Source organism: Embiotoca jacksoni, unplaced genomic scaffold (genome assembly GCF_022577435.1).
Source record: "Embiotoca jacksoni isolate LCO1_2020_lvr unplaced genomic scaffold, fEmbJac1.0.p SCAF_9, whole genome shotgun sequence".
In the NCBI taxonomy this organism is placed as follows: domain Eukaryota; kingdom Metazoa; phylum Chordata; class Actinopteri; family Embiotocidae; genus Embiotoca; species Embiotoca jacksoni.
In genome coordinates this window covers 12,112,040-12,129,092 of record NW_027185447.1, presented here as the reverse complement: position 1 = coordinate 12,129,092, position 17,053 = coordinate 12,112,040, and the positions used below count along the sequence as shown (strand labels likewise).

The following is a 17,053-nucleotide window of genomic DNA, read 5'->3' as shown; positions in this document are numbered from 1 at the left end:
TATCCCAAATATTTACAGATTTAAAAGTTGAATAAACTATGCATAACACTCAAAGTAGAAAAAAAAATAACATCATGCTTCTCGAGTGGTGGAAACAATCAAAAAGGGTATTAACTATGCTCTCCAAAAAAACATTAGAAAACAGGGGCAGCCATAGCAGTGGGGAAACACACAGGGTTTATCTTTTAGAAGCGGATCAGGAAAAATTCGTTTGGTCAAAATTATAGGGATTACATTGGTGACATTTACAAAGGAATGCAATTACTTTGCACTCATGCGTTTGCCAAAGAGCAGTCCCACCAGCAGCCTGCAGAGGGTAGCCGAGTACTCCCTATGTGACTGTCGTCCAGACAGTAGCTTCCCCTCCCCAGCCCGAGGCAGTGTGCAGGTACAGGAGTCAGCCTGTGGGTGTGTCTGAGGCGGACGCATCTATTTAGTGATGACAGGCGAGCAGCATTAAAGACACGGTGGTGAATCAATCGAATTCAACCACGGGGAGCACTCGTTTGACCCGCTCAAATAAAATGCTTTATTGAATGAATATGCAACTGGTGCTGGTGGAATTAAAAGGAAAGCAAAAGGGATGCATGACTATAAAGCACTAAAGGAAGCGTTGCTACAGAGCAGCAGAGACACACAGAGCGCTTAGAAATCACGAGTCCAGTAATAGGAGTACAATGGTAAATTTGGACGTATTTTCCATTTTGTGTTACAGCTCCAGATGGGTCTCAGCAAGTAAACCCTTTTCAAGATGCTAACTTAACTTGTCCAAGTGCGACTGAAGCCGCATATTAACTTCTGCATGGTTTTGAGGCCAAGGCGGAGGCATGAGAGAAACCAGAAACACTTTCTATGTACATATGGGTATGTCAGTATTGTTTTTAGACAGACTGCAGCCAAGAGAGCATAAAGCAGACTGACAATCTTTTTTTAATCTCTCTCTCTCTCTCTCTCTCTCTTTCTCTCGCTCTCTCCTCCCCTCCCCTCGAGATAAAGATACAGGTTTGGTTGGAGTACGAAGAAAAACGGGGATTTTGTACTGGTTAGGGAATTGGCCAAATTAAACGGAATCATGTGCTCGTTATATCACTCTCACATCTGGCCCCTGGGTGATTGGCCGGGACACCTCAGCCGTGCCAGCTGTCGGTGCGGTCAACCAGGGGGTAACAGGAAGCGCGTTGTGGTCAGTCGACCCAGTGCGCACTAACCATGCCTCCGGCACGGCCCGGAGTGCCAAACTTTCACCAACGGCGCCCGGACGTTTGTAGGATCGTCACGGTACTGAAGGTAAGGCAACTTTCCGCTCTTCCAGCAGCGTGTTACATCAAGCTCTACAGGTTTTCTACGTCTTTTTTCATTCAACCAGGTACTGCACAGTCGCGATACATGCGCGGCGCTCCTGCCGTCGCCTTAACAACAGACAAATCTCTGCTTACTCGGACCAGCTGCACAGCATCCGACACCCTCTATCATCAGTCCCTCGATTCGCATTAAGGAACAACTCTCATAAAAACTTTACTTGGGAGGAACTACAAAAACAAAACAAAAATGTCAGGAAGAGAAGCAGAAAGGGGCGGTATCTTCACTTGTTGACAGGCGTGCAGTAGATGTGTGTAGGCGACACAGTAGGACTATTATTTTGTATCTAACTCACATTACTTTCGGACTGAACGTTGCATTAGCTTCCCTCCTTCCCATCCAATTATTGTCAGAGATGTTTAGGATTTGTCATCATAACTTTTGGATATACATAGTGCTAAATGAGTCTGTAGTGTCTTAAAATCCTGATCTACAAAGTGAGCAGTAAGCTTTCAAAGAGAGAATGTTTAACTTGGAAATGTATGAAATAGAAGGTGGAGCACTTCACTCATTACTGCGTGGGGCCTGAGGAGATTGCTGCCCTCTGCAGAGGAGTATTAGTCTACAGTCAGTGTGTAAGTGCTCCAGCACACTTGTTTAAAAATGTGAACTATAGATAAATAATTCCAACCACATCTAATCCCCTGTTGTATTTTCTATTTGCATTAACCTCATTCTCGTGCTGGCTTTCATACATTGCTTCACATAGGCTTTAGTTTCTGAGTAAAGGCATTTATGTGTAAGGGAAGTTTCAGCTAGTGGCTAAACACTGGAGACAGAATATAATGACCACCAGCCAGAAGCAAAAATTGACCTTATTGTGTAAATTCCACATTAGCTGTCATATTTGTTTAAGCAGGTATGCATACAGTATACTAGTGGACAGTGAGTCCATATTTGGTTGCAAAGAAGTCTTAAGGGATCAAAAGTGGAGTGTCATACGGTAATTTTTTTAAGCAGATGTGGAATTCACTCAATACGCATGGTGTATTTTAGAATCTGTCTGTGTGTGTGTGTGTGTGTGTGTGTGTGTGTGTGTGTGTGTGTGTGTGTGTGTGTGTGTGTCTGTGTTTGGATGCCACTTGAGATTAGTGGTATGTAATAGAGAGTCAGACCAGATGGCCATATTTTCCCCGTCTGGATTTGGCACATAAAAGGCTTCTAAAAAATAACGTAATATTTCTGTAAATGAGACAGGCTTAATCCCTACTGTGGAGGAAGAATGCCAGGGGGTGGAGGAGGTGGGTGACCTGGGTGGATGGTGGGAGGATTGAAAGTGAACTGTTGTTAGGTCAACAACAAAGAACGTGTTGCAGTTGGGAGATAGGAAATAGTCAAGAAGATTTCAACGAACGTATCTACAAATACTGAGCGTCAAAGAAGACATTTGTGAGGTAAAGCAGGTGTGGCCCAACATTGCTCGCGGAACAGGGTTCACACAGAGGACTACTGAGGACATTTCACACGGTTTAGAGTTTTCCATTGGTTTTATGTCTGAGATACTGACATAATCCAATGAAAGCTGTTAAATGACACGTGGGCCATCATTTACTTCATAGAATAAACTCTGGAAATGAGGAGAGATAATAACACTGGTTCTTGTTTCAGAAATGATCTGATATCTCTTCAGAGGTCCTTAAGATGTAGGCAGACAATGCACATAAAATATACAATGAAAAAACAGCTTAAGATTTTGTTGTTTGTTTGAGACTGTCCTCCTCCAAAAAACAAACTCACACAGTAGGTCTTTGTGAATGCATTCTTATACCACCCAAAATGACATTTAAAAGTTAAGCAACCTCGGGCGCTCATAAATAACAACAATCTGGTACTCCCAAGAACTAGAGATGGCGTCTAAAAAGTTTGAATTTTTTTTCCTTGATAGGAGCAGGCAAGTTGAGTGAATGGTTTGATGCGTCAGCGATCGTTTTTTAAAACCAAGTTTACTGTTGCCATGACGATAAAGGGTTGCATAACTTTCAGGAAGCAGTAACTTCGATGCACAACATGGGTCAAGTTATAATTTTAAACCAAACAATTATCTTTCCCTCACCATAACCAAGTGGTTATTGTGCATAAACCTAATCAAGATCATGATTTTAGAAAACACTCCTGTGGTCATATTTAAAGAGTGAGAACAAACAACCTACATGGTCATATGAGTTGGAGGACATGTTGGTTGTTTCTTTTTGTCAGTGCTCTAAATTTATTCTGGCTCTATCGTGGAGATTGTAGTTATGACATGTCTGATTTTGTTTTGATAGTGGTTGGCCCCTGGTCGAGTGTCCGCATGTGGGGAGGGTGTGTAACAGACAGATCCATGCTGGCACATCAGTCTCTTTGTCAACCTCTGTGTGTGCCAGTAATTGAGGATGTTCTGTCAAAGAGTTGACTTGGCTGATTTTTTTTTTTTTTTCTTCTTTTCACCGAGACACATCAACTAGCGGTTGTCAGTATTTAAAAGTAATGAAATGCAATGTACCTGCAGTTGACTTATGCTGTGTAAAGTAAATTGCTTAATGACATAATTTTGCATTTTCCTAAAACAAGAACACTAGGTTTAAGGCTGTAACTCTCTCCAACAGCAACATTAAATGTTATTGTTAAAAAAAAAATTACTGTTTGAGAGGCAGGAATAAATATGAAATATAGTTAATACTGTATTTTAGGGATGCTCCAAGTTTTCACATACTGTATAAACCATAATAACTACTAGTATCAAATGAATCAATATATGTGTTTGTTTAATTGAGTGAATGACAGCGGTCTGCTCTCTACCTGTTGAAAAGCCTGCAAGCCCCCAGAGATACTTTATCTACTATCTCTTATTTTAAATGCTCCACAGGAAGTTTTTAATTTATAAGGAAGTGATTTTTTTTTTTTCTGTGCTCGGCTGTTGTTTTGAGTATGCCTGTGTATTTGTGTGTGTGTGTCTTGTCAAAAAGCCAAATGAGGATTTTGGTCCCAGCTGCTGTGCACTGAGACTTGGCCTGCAGACACATCCATGTCAGCATCAGCAGCTTACATCTTATGAATGCCTTGCGGACACTACACATAAACTACCAATCTGCTCCGCACAGACATAAGGAGTAAGGATGGGAAAAATTCCTATTTGGATGTTTTCTAGCTGTTTGTCGGAGTATTTTGTTTTAGATTTCTTTAATTTAATGGGATGTCCAAAATTGCATGTCGGTAAACAATCAATAGTCAAAGCTATAGTTTCTTTTGGAATAATCTTCTTTAATCAGTGACCACATGGCACGACACACAACACAAGACACATAAGCTCTATCTCTCAGTGATCACATCACACTCCGTTTAAGACACACATCTGACAGAATACACAACATCATAAGTAAAAGTGTACCATTTACCACAGTATTCTTATACTGTTGCCATCATTAATGAAAAAAAGTAATTCTGATGGCTATTTCACTGTGCATTTATTCAAACCTTCACGTTTGTGGCTTATTAACCTATTAAACCGTGCTGAACATGGTTTCCTACACTGTGTGGTTTGATATAGAACTTGGCATATGTTTTATCTTTTGCTGACTCTTCTCTTAGGATGACCCTCAAGTCAAAAGAGTGTGTTTGCAGTTTGATCATCAGTAATCCAATTGGCAAACAATAGCACATCACACCCATTTTCAGAATGCTGAAGCGCACACAGAAACACACACACATGCCCATGCTTATACAGTAGATACAGTGTAGCCAAAAGTTCACTGAGGGTCCAGTTTGCATCTATTTTTGACTCAGTTAATGAGAGGCAGTGTTTGGCTATGGTTATGAGAGCTGCATTACCAAATGGACATTTGTAATTCATATTTCAGTAAGTGATTTAAAAGCTCAAGAGAGGGATAAGGGTTTAAAAAAAAAAAAATCTATTTAGTTAATAGATGTTTGATAATTACTAATATATACTCTGTTGCCATCTGTGTTACTGTCTGATTTTTTTTATTTGTATAAACCTTGTTTGTATTGAATAGAAAAAAAACTCACATTGTGTACAGTAGGTGTGTTTTTGTACTTGTACACATCTGCACGATAGTGTGTGTGCTTGTAAATTCATTCTTTTTCAGTAAATTTAAGATTTATGATGGTATTGGAGAAAAAGACCTATGCCTCTTATGAATTATGTTCATAAACAAATTAGTCTCCACTCAAGAGAAACAGCACGAGTGCACAAAGCAGAGTAACATTTAAACGCAGCACAAGGTCAGGGAGTGAAACGAGAGACATTTGTAATGGCGCTGCAGTTAATGGTGACTTTAATAATTTAGTATTATCCTCAGTATTTACACAATTAATTGATAGTTTTGTTATAAAATTTAAAATATACATTTTAAGTTTCTTCTGCCTAACTGTATTCAAATATTCCAAAACCAAATATATTCAGTATACTTACATATGTGACTATTCATATATGACAGACCGATACAAAGACGTGAGGTTAACAGACCACTGTAACCTGCGTTTCATCTCTGCTTGACGATAGTGGGTTGAGGCTACTAATAATGTAATCTCCCACTAAACTGTCAGGTCTCAATTTACATAGTAGGTAATATAGGTGTCAAGCTTTGACAAGGACGAAAGCCTAGAATAAGAGTCAAATATCGCTGGTTTAGCTGCATTGAGTTGGAGCATTTTTTTCTTTGAATTGTCCATTGTGAGCCTGGCCGTGTTACAGGAGTGCAGTGCTAAATCGGATTACTCTTTTAACAAACCTAAAATACACTTTAGTTTCCGCACATAGATTCCGAGGAAATATTAGTTTTACCATGAAATATAGGGACTGGAATATGTGACTCGGGCAACATTACATTTCTCTACTGTGTGCATATTTGTGTGTGTATTTTGTGATTGTGTGTTGATCTGTCATGACTCGCTGGTATCTGTGTTGATCTGACAGAAGAGATCCCCCGGCTTATATCACTGAGCTGCCCAGCCTGCATTAATCTGTTTAATAGGGTCAAATCTTGGATCCAAAAATACCATCTATACCAAGCAATGCACTCACACAGCAGGAGACCCCGTCGCTGCATCACAAAAAGTCCAACAATCCAGTCGACAATACAGCGCTTCGTGCACCTAGCACGGAAAATGCCTACAATGTAGTTCTTTACGCAGAGTGAAAAGTTAACTCTAACATCTGCACACTCGTCTGAGCAGACCCCAACTGAGCTCAGCCTTGTATATATTCTTGTAACCATGAATATTATTCAGTAAAGTAAGGTTTGACTAATTTGATGAATTCATTTAATTAAAAATAAAAATTATTAGGTTACCTTTATAACCTCTTGTTTGTGTCCCATTAAAAAAAAAAAGTTATACACACTGTCCAACTTCTATCAGTGGGCATGTTGTTGTAGTGTTTATATGCACAAATTACAGCACAATTCATTTTATCAATGGCTAAAACGACTTTTGCAGATGGTACTGGAACATGGTCAACTCAGGTTTGACGTTAATGGGATGCAGCATCATTAGCCGCATTCCCCTAAACCTAACCTGTAACCTAAAGGATCAAAAAGTAAAACAATGTTTTCTCTCGATACATATTTTTTAATTTTTTTTTTAAATACTTAATTAATAATACTGTAAAATACTTGGCCCCAGTCAGCCTAAGTTGGATGTACCCAGTGTTACTCTGCTGGAGTCACTACTCTCCCAGGAAAACCATAAGAAAGAACAACAGCCACACTGGAGACCACGTGACCTCCAGGTTTTAGGTCTGCGATCTAGTCTGCACCTAAGTCCCTCCCAGAGATGTAGCTTCAGGTCGCAAATACTTTATACAGTATATTGGACACTACATTAGGATGATATGAATATAGTCTGATGCTATGTGCCACAGTACAGTGTAGTACAACAGTATATAATGGGATAGTAAGTTAGATATTTTAGAAAAATGAAAAGGATTAAATTCATAAAAACTGAAGAAGTAAAGAAATAAGAAGCAGAGCTGAGGTCCATTTAGATTAAAATGTGAAATATTCACCTTTTAGCTGCAAAGCAAAATATCACTTCAACCTTCAACAAAGCCTCGAAAGGCTGAAGCCACACAATGACATAAACACAAGAAATAAGCCATAAAAACCTAGTAGCTAATGTCAGAGCTAAAGGTTTAGGAAACATAATAACTATAAATTGTAATTATCATTGTCAACAAATAATTTTTAAGTCAACTAACACATAATGTGTTGTTTCCTAAAGGGGTGGAGGCAGAAATGGGACTTCGGCCCAAAAAAAGGATTCTGTGTCTGTGTTTTTCGTGTTTGTGATTATGTGTTTTCACTTTTTAGTAGTTCACAATATGCTGTTTTACTGAAGAGGAATTCATCTTTTGCCTTACTTTTTCTACATAAGTTCATATTGTGATGTGGAAATGTTGCATGTACATGATGCATGTTTAGACAGCGGCAGCGGTGCTACGGTGACTATTACACCATCCTCTGTGGTAATGACAACAGAAAAGGTTCATTTTCACTAAAAGTGGTGCAACAAATTATTGAACTCTCTGAGTTGAGTTATGGACATACAGTATATACGCAAGTCTTACCACCCAGCTAGCTAAATATTGGCTTGTAGTTACGCCAGATCAGCCTGAAAATCTGTTTATGTTTATAAATACCCGATCAAAGGGGATGGTTTACTGAAATATACAGCTCAGCACAGCATGCTTTACCATGTGTCTGATGCAGATCCCTATATTAAGGCATGCATACAGTTGTTTTTTTTTCCCCTGCTGTGTGCTGTGCTTGCCAGTGTTAGAGCATCACATGTAGCAGGCTTTGTTATCTCATGGGGTTCTCTCACCATGGCTCCCTGTGTATTAATAGGTTTGTAAGAATAGTTACAGCACTGTAGGTTGGCATGGGCCCCATATGACACCTCCGTTTTACGCTGTCCCGCCATAAGTCAAGGTCACACTGCATTTTATCCTCACTCCTGTGTATCATTTTGAGACATATGTGTTGATTCACATATATACAGTTTGTTCATATTTTGGTAATTGTCATTCCCCAGTGTTTATCATCCAGTGTCAAACTCTGGAAATCGGCGCCTTTGTTGATCAAGCAATGAAACTTGGAATACTCACTCACAAAGGTAATAGCTTCTCTCTGCTCCGTGTACGCCTCATAGTGTGGCAGTAACAACACGACTATGGTTTTCTTCCTGCAAGGTTGACTGCGTCAATCATTTTGTGATGTGGCACTCTACCTTAAAAATAAATATTAATCATCCTTTGAAAAGAAACTAAAGAGCGCTAAAGTCCTTATTTATAACCCAGAGTAGCTACTTTAAATGCAGTTACAAGTCAAGGTAAAGGGCATAAAACAATATTTATTCTGTCGCACAATTACACAAACATGAATGAAAGCAGAACAAAACATGCTAATAAAACACCGTTGACAAGACTCTCCACAGTAGTTGTTGACACACACTCGTGGATTTGTGAAAGTAGACCGGCCGCTTCCCTATATGCCTATGCGCGCAAATATATTTTACAATGTGATGACAGAGAGGTATGCCGAGTGCGTGTGAGTGTCGCTTAGTGGAATGTGACATAAGATCATCTATAACCTCTTTCGTTGGAAAATAAATACCTTGGGGGGCCTTAAATATCCTCTTTTTTCTGCTCTGATAATTGAATATATTTGACAGTAATCTAAACTCACAGTCATTAAAGATTCATGTTCCAAAGGTGTGCAGCTAAGACAGAGCTTCCAGTTAAAGAAGGGGCTAAACTAAGCGATAATAAAGGAGCTCTGCTGAGTTGAAAGTGAAAGGTGAATGTCTGTGTTGACTGTGGAAGGCTTTGGCTCCTCTGCCCATGTTGCTCACTCATTCCTTCTAACCCCACAGTGTTAAACATGGTAATAGAGTTGTTGAATATCAATTATTTATTATGATACTGTAAATAAGTCAGATATGGATACGGCCAGTGTGTGTGTGTGTGTGTGTGTGTGTGTGTGTGAGTGTGTGTGTGTGTGTGTGTGTGTGCGTGCGTGTGTGTGTGTGTGTGTGTGTTTGCGTGTGTGTGTTTGTAGGCTAAGTGAGTCAAGCATGGAGAAATCTGAGGATCTAATCACACCGTTCCAGTCTAGAAGGTATTGAGTACCCTACTTAGATCACTGAGAGTTATTGACACACATACTTAGACACACACAAATATGCGCGCCCACACATTTGTATACAAAATGAAGAATCTTTAATATTAGGTAGCCTGCCATTGTTTTACTCTGCTTTTGTGTGGCCTGTGTGCATGCTTGTTTGCATGCGTTAATGGGTGTGCATGTTTGCGCATGTGGCCTTTGCCACAGCTCTGGTTTCTACTCCAGCATAAGGTTACCCAATGTAGTCCATGAAAGATAAGTCATTGTGATCCCAAATGAGAAGGCAGCAGGAAGTTGCGGCAGTGGCAGAACTTGCAGAGGACCCTTTTCTCCTTCTCCGGTGTTTGCTTTTTACTACATATTTTACACACACGGTCTGAAAACCTCCAGCAAAAGAAGGTAAGGTGTGTATTGTGTGCTTATTCTGTCTGTAACCCTGTTTGGGAAGTTTGTATTGCCTTTAACACGAATGTCCCAGAGAGTAAATTTGACACTGCAGTTTTAGAAATTAAAGTATGAAGCAAGAGGCTTCATTTCATGTCTTTAGTCAGATTTCACTGTTTTAAGAGTAAGTAGGATGTTAATCTAAGTATATCACTCTCAATAGATCTTGGGCACTAATGTAATTAAAGATAAGAAGCTGAAGCAGCGCAACAATCTCCACCTGTTTTTGAAACCATTTGTCTTTTTGGAGTCAGAGCAGTCGTATGTCTTTCCAATACTTTCAGAGACAAACCATTAACACCTGGCTGTTCCTTCTCTTGCATTAAGCAAAACTAAATATTCACAGTACATTGACTTATTAAAAAACCATTAGGAATTAGTTAAGCAGAGCAATATCAATGATTTCCAGCCACTGATCAAAGCGCAAGTGTCTTGACAGTGGACTCTAGTTTCTTTAGGATCATTAGAAAGTTCTGATTGGGTCAAATGACCTTGTTCTAGTCATGCGGTGTAAGAGGGGAGGGGACCTTAGATTTGACTTTTCATGCAGATGTTTTTTAGGATTTTAGCATATATGAAAGTGTTGCCATCCTTTTTCAAAGCTGTTTATGAGTCTGTTCTGTTTTTCAAGTTCCTCTCATTAAATATTATTTTTTTGTAATGAACCTACTTCCTGTATAGACACTATGTCTCATTTCCTTTTATCTTCTAATCATCACATGTTCCTTCTGCTCTTGATAAATCACCCCTCTTCACTTGTCAGGGGTCCTTGCTCATTATCCTGTCTATCTATCCACCCACCTATCAACTCCCATTCTGTCTCAGTGTCACTTTCCTTCTTCTGCAACGCTGTCCTCATCCCACCCAGTACTTCCACCCACATCCGTCTTCCCAACAATTTTCATGTCATCCTCCCTATTCACTCTTTCCCTCTTCCTTTGCTCTCTCTCTCCCAGCAGGATTGGTATCACTGGCGCTGGTTTTAGGTGGTGACTCATCTCTGGAGTCTTTAATTAAACATCTGCAGACGTCAGCACTCGGTCACACACGTACAGTATAAGCACACACACAGAGGCACATTCAGACAAATACGCACACACTAACGCACGCGCACCTCACAGTTCAGTTTACTATATCCTACGATCTTTACGCCGATGAAAAGTCACGCAAGATCAGGGCAATTAAAATGCAAGCACAAATGGCAAAAGAGGAACCGAGAAGATGCTCAGCTCAGTGCTAATACAAGTAATGTGGCACAGTGCAGTTTAAATGTGAGCCCTGGTGTCTGGAAGAAGCTAGTCCCATGCTATCACTGCACAGTCAGTTAATTATGCACTAATGTATGCACAGCCCCAGTTACCCAGCACGTTCCTCCCCTCCTGAATTATAGGGTCATTACAGGGTGTGCATCTTGATTCCTTTTTTTTTTTTTTTTTTTTTTTTTTTTTTTTTTTATAACAAGTTTGTGAATAAGTGTTGAAAATAAATAATCTTTGTTCTCATGTAGACTAGTGGGTGTTTGAACTAAGAGACTGTATGTAAATCAAGAGTAGAGCATGCGTCATTGTTTGGGCAAACGTGTTTATGATAAACTGACAAAGTGATTTGATTGATTGGAAATATTTTAATATGTAACAGATAAACTGTAGCTAGTTATAACACAATACTAAGTTGCTGTTTGTTTTGATGTCTTCTGTTTTCCTGTTTCACAGTTACATGACTCATAATAACAGACAGTGGAAACAAAGTAGCAACAACTTGACCACATTTGTTTTCGGTCAAAAAGAGTAAAAGTTTCTCCTATAACAAAACAAAACAAAAAAAAAATTGAATTTCTTTCTCTCCTTCTTCAGCTATGCTCATTTCCTTCTATTTCTTCCCTCATCTCTGTTTCTCTCACATGAATCTCTCTTACTGTCTGTTTCCAAAGATGGGTATCTAAGAAACAAACAGTCATGATAAAATATGTGCTTTTAGACGTCATATTCTTGTCACCTGATGGCAGTTAACACAGAACAAGCTTAGAAGCACACTGACTCTCTTTCTCTGTCTGGCTCTACCTCTATAGGTTTTGGAGGGAAATAAGTGTAGAGGGGACTTTCAGCTTGCCCTGTGAGTCTTGCTGGAAACTGGATGTTCTGGTACGCTGCGGCTGATTCTGGTGACTGAGCCCTCCATCTGTCAGTCTGTGTGTGCGATTATCTTATCCTGGTGTGCAAAGGCTTTGCACTGGCTGAACCGCAGCCATGGAGGTGGCCCTGGTAGACTTTGAGAGCCTGGATGACCTTGATGGCAGCCTTGAGGATGAGGTGGACGCCTACACTGATGAGACCACAGCTCTCACGGTGGACATACCCCCAGAGCACAACAACCCAGGCAGCAACTACCTTCTGCCGGCCCCTCACTTATCCGCTACCCCCTCCCACTGCAGCCCTGTGCCCTCCTGCATTTGGGAATCCACCTCATCTTCGCCTATTCCACAGACTCACACACTAGAAGTACCCCAGTCCCCAAAGATGCCAACTCCAAGCAGACAGGGGCGCAATAGCTGTGCCAGCATGATCTCTAACTGGAAACTGCTGCTAAACACTGAGGGCACCAAGGATAGTGAGATGATCTTCAACCGGCTTGCTAAGGAGTGCTGTGAGGATCTCTTTGTAGATAAAGGAGGGCTGGATGATGGAGACCAGAAAGTCATTATCAACATCGCAGGTCTTCGCTTTGAGACACAGCTCAAAACATTGGACCAGTTTCCTGAGACACTTCTTGGAGACCCGTTGAAGAGGATGTACTACTTTGACCCGATGAGGAATGAGTATTTCTTTGATCGGAACCGACCGAGCTTTGACGGGATCTTGTATTACTATCAGTCAGGGGGCAAAATCAGACGACCAGCCAATGTTCCCCTTGATGTGTTTGCGGATGAAATTCTGTTCTATGAGCTTGGAAGCGAGGCACTGGAGCAGTTCAGAGAAGATGAAGGATTCATAAAAGATGTGGAAATTCCTCTTCCAAATAATGATGTGTACAGGCAATTCTGGCTGCTGTTTGAGTACCCAGAGAGCTCTAATGCAGCACGAGGTGTAGCACTAGTGTCTGTTTTTGTCATTGTCATATCCATTATTATTTTCTGCGTGGAAACACTGCCAGAATTCAGAGATGACTCTGACCCAGTAGTGCCCACAGTCGGACAACCTTTCAACGTGTCCGCAGGTTCCAGTTCTGTGACTCCACCTCGTGGAAAGCCTACAACTTTTTCTGATCCCTTCTTCATCATTGAGACTGCCTGCATTGCTTGGTTCTTCTTTGAGCTGTGTGTAAGATTTTTGGTCTGTCCGAGCAAAAGCGAGTTTTTCCACAACCTCATGAACATAATTGACATCATATCCATCATCCCCTATTTTGTTACTGTGGTTACAGAAATAGCCACGACACCACAGGAAAACTCAGGACAGAACATGTCTCTGGCCATCCTGCGCATCATCCGCTTAGTCAGGGTGTTTCGCATATTCAAACTCTCCCGTCACTCCAAGGGGCTGCAGATTCTTGGACAGACTCTGAAGGCCAGTATGCGCGAGCTTGGTTTGCTCATCTTCTTCCTCTTCATCGGAGTCATCCTCTTCTCCAGTGCTATCTACTTTGCTGAGGTCGACGAGCCGAACACACAGTTTGTCAGCATACCGGATGGCTTCTGGTGGGCCGTGGTTACCATGACTACTGTAGGTTATGGGGACATGTGTCCAATTACCATGGGGGGTAAGATGGTGGGCACCCTGTGTGCCATTGCAGGTGTGCTGACTATTGCTTTGCCTGTTCCTGTCATCGTTTCCAACTTCAACTACTTCTACCACAGAGAGACAGAAGCAGAGGACAAGTTGCCGTTGACAGATGCTGTTGAACAAGCCGTAAAGGCCGATGCAAGTAACAAAGAAGGTAGCAACACCTCACTCAATAAAGCCAATGGCATCTGGCAGTAAGAAAGGAAAATAACTGTAGAAGAACACTTTTTAAGGGAAGGAGAAACTTTGCCACAAAGCATTAAGGAAATCTTAAAGACGAGAAGATAATATGGATGTTACTGCTATGATTTCCATCAAAGAGACATGTGATGGGACAATTAGATATTCACAGTACCTTGTGGAAAAAATGTTTTATAGTGATGAAATTGTTGTACCGCATTTACCTCTTTTGTGTCTAATTTGAAAATGACGATTTGAAAATAACAGACAAGTGGAAGAATTCACCATATTTGTGTTCAGGAATTTATGACAACGTTTTTCCAGTTTACTTTATGTCTGGAGTTTTAGTAGCGTAGACACAGAATCAAATCCTTCATTGTCATATTCAGCTGTGTGTATGTTTAACAGATTGTTTGGTATAACTTTGGTTTTACTTTCATTGCCATGGCCATTAATCCCATTGTTTATCACATTCTGCCCACCAGTTTTACTGTTGTGATTTTGGCCTTAAAAACCTTTAACCTTTATCACAACTCACTAAAAGTCTTTGAACAAGTCAAATTTAATCAGAGGCAAAGAGAATAGCTACATGTCCCAAGCAAAATTGTTTATAAGATTAAAAGTGCAACACGTAGCCAATTTCTGGTTCAGATTCAGTACATGAGCTTTCTGCTGCTGGAAAACTGTTAAATTATTTGATTTTGATGATGAGTTAAAGGTTGCGGAAAGGTGAGCAGCCCACTATATGTCTGTGTGTGCAGCACACATTTATTCAACAAGGAAACACTGGAACTATTATATTGGACCGTTACATATCGGTAAAATCGTATTTCATCGTTTTTAAAAACATTGCTCAAGTTGAATGTTCTGTGGTTCCAACAGATGCTGCAGATATTTCTGCAAAACTGATAAGAAACTAAGAGTAATGATGGCCACTTCTTGACAATTAAGATCAAGGTTATAAAAAATTATCTATAACAATCACAATTTTCCTGTAATTGTCTTGAAAGAGTATCTTGTACATAGTGTCTAGATTATAGCCCTTCTGTATTTATTTATTTTAAAATGTATCATGATTCTAATGTATTTATTCAGTTTCCTTGATGAGTAGCGCAGGGAAGAATTTTCCACTAAGTCTAACCTACTCCACATTATTATAGTAAAGAGTATAGTAGTATTATAATGGAGTGCCTTAATTTATGTATGAATGTATGTTGAGATACTGTTGAATTTGCCATATCTAATCTGTGTTTATCATACATATATGTTCAGTATTTTTGATTTCAGCTCAGTTGATGATGCTAAGTTGTAACCATTCTGTCCCCAGTGGGAAATTTGTTAACAAGAGTTATTTTCAAAAAATCATTCTGACCTGAAATACAATATCCCATCTATTCAAGGTAGATGCAATCCTTTAAAATTGGGTTTCATATAAACATCATCATATTTGCCAGTTAGTGGATAACTTTTTTGCGGAAATAGATGCTTCAAAATAAAAATGAAACATTGAAAAAGTAAAAGAGAGAAGGAAGAAGCCAAATATAATTGCTTAATAAGGGGAGTAGCCTGCTAAAAGGCCAAGGAACATTAGGCCAAAATGTCCCATGATCCATCGTATTTTGCAGGAGTAAGTGTAAATTATGCTGTATCAGTGTAACATACTAGTGGTCTGCTTTATGAGTATTTCTTTTATAAGATGTTTTCCTATCATAAAAGACATTTTGGACTGTAAATGGTGTGTTAATCTGAGTCCAGGAGTATACTATGTTTAAATAGCTTTAGGCTTGTGTAATGTCTGCATATATGGTTGAGCATATGATCAAATTAAAATCATTTAGTGGCAAGAATAAATATATCAAACCTTTGAAATCACCCCCATTTTATGCATGTAATTGATCATACAATGTGATCTGCTCCTCATCTAAGGTACAAGTACAGACTCTAACACGAAGTGCTTAAGCTAATAACACACAAACACTTATGATATTTTGTGTCTCTATTGAGCATACCCCAGGTCTGCTGGAAAAAAAGTTACTGAACCTCCCTTGGAAGCAATAACCTCAAACGAGCGCTTCCACAGTATTCATTCCACAGTATGTCCTTTGGGTTAAAGTTTGGACTCCGAGTGAGTCACTCCAAAAGGCAGATTCTCCTTGATTGAAGTCTTTCTCTAATATATTTACTTAGATGTTAATAATTATTTTCCTGCTGCATTACCCAACATCAACTAAGCTTCAGCAGGCAGACACGCCCACCTGACACTAAAATACAGTGATTTGTGTGTTACTAGTTAAAATTGATTTTCTTATAGGGTAATGGCTTCATGGCGATAATGACAATGACTAATCGATATGAGGTCAGTTTTTGATAAAGTCACTCCCTTGTTTGTAAAGTCACTGTTCATCTGTACAATAAGTTTTGAGGTAGTCTGGCCTGAAATGATTACCAGCGTTATGGCTACAGCTGGCCAGGGTTCGCTAAACCAACAAGACCAATACACTGTATTTGTATGTGTGACAACATTTCAGTATAGGATTTACTGTAATGTAGATGCAATACAATTTGAGATTTTACATTGTGTCTTCTCATGTTTTATGTGCCATTATGTGTTTATAGAAAGTGTGTGTGTGTGTGTGTGTGTGTGTGTGTGTGTGTGTGTGCGTGCGTGCGTGCGTGAGACAGATCAAGAGAGAGAGAGGAGTCAGCGTTCTTGTATTCCATCGGTGTTCCCCTTCAGGTAAGAAAATCCCCCATGTTATATAAGATGTCATCATTACTTTCATTAACCTATCTCTGCTTTCACAGTAATGTTAGTGCCATACAGACACACACACAAAGCTAGAGGTCACATCATCAAAGCAAGTGTGGCACCGTATCACTGGAAGTCTTTCAGACACCAACAGGATGCCAGCCTCTGGTTGACATGGAGTAGTCTGCTATCGGTTAATGTTGGCTGGCTTCACTTGATACCCTTCTCTCTGGACTCAACACAACACCTCATCTCAGACTGAGGAAGGCCTCTCAGCTAAATGGATGGATACATTATATGTGCTACATCTCTCTCTCTTGAACTCTATATGCTTCTGTAAAATTGAAGTTCCCAATTTTATACAAACGAAACAATTCTTATTTTAGGATTCTAAAATGAGAATCGGCTTACTTCAAGTT

At 39.9% G+C, this 17,053-nt stretch overlaps 1 protein-coding gene across 1 annotated transcript; it reads left to right on the top strand.

Annotated features, from left to right (window-relative positions):
- The first annotated feature begins 1,044 nt into the window (after positions 1 to 1,044).
- Positions 1,045 to 16,962, top strand: kcna10a (potassium voltage-gated channel, shaker-related subfamily, member 10a). Its single transcript, XM_069141370.1, has 2 exons — positions 1,045 to 1,287; positions 11,995 to 16,962. The coding sequence occupies exon 2, from the start codon at positions 12,173 to 12,175 to the stop codon at positions 13,901 to 13,903; it is 1,731 nt and encodes a 576-aa protein (XP_068997471.1). The 5' UTR covers positions 1,045 to 1,287; positions 11,995 to 12,172; the 3' UTR covers positions 13,904 to 16,962.
- Positions 16,963 to 17,053: the final 91 nt, after the last annotated feature.

What these genes read in the sequence shown, in the direction of transcription:
- kcna10a (XM_069141370.1), top strand. Translation starts at nt 12,173, where the DNA reads ATGGAGGTGGCCCTGGTAGACTTTGAGAGCCTGGATGACCTTGATGGC.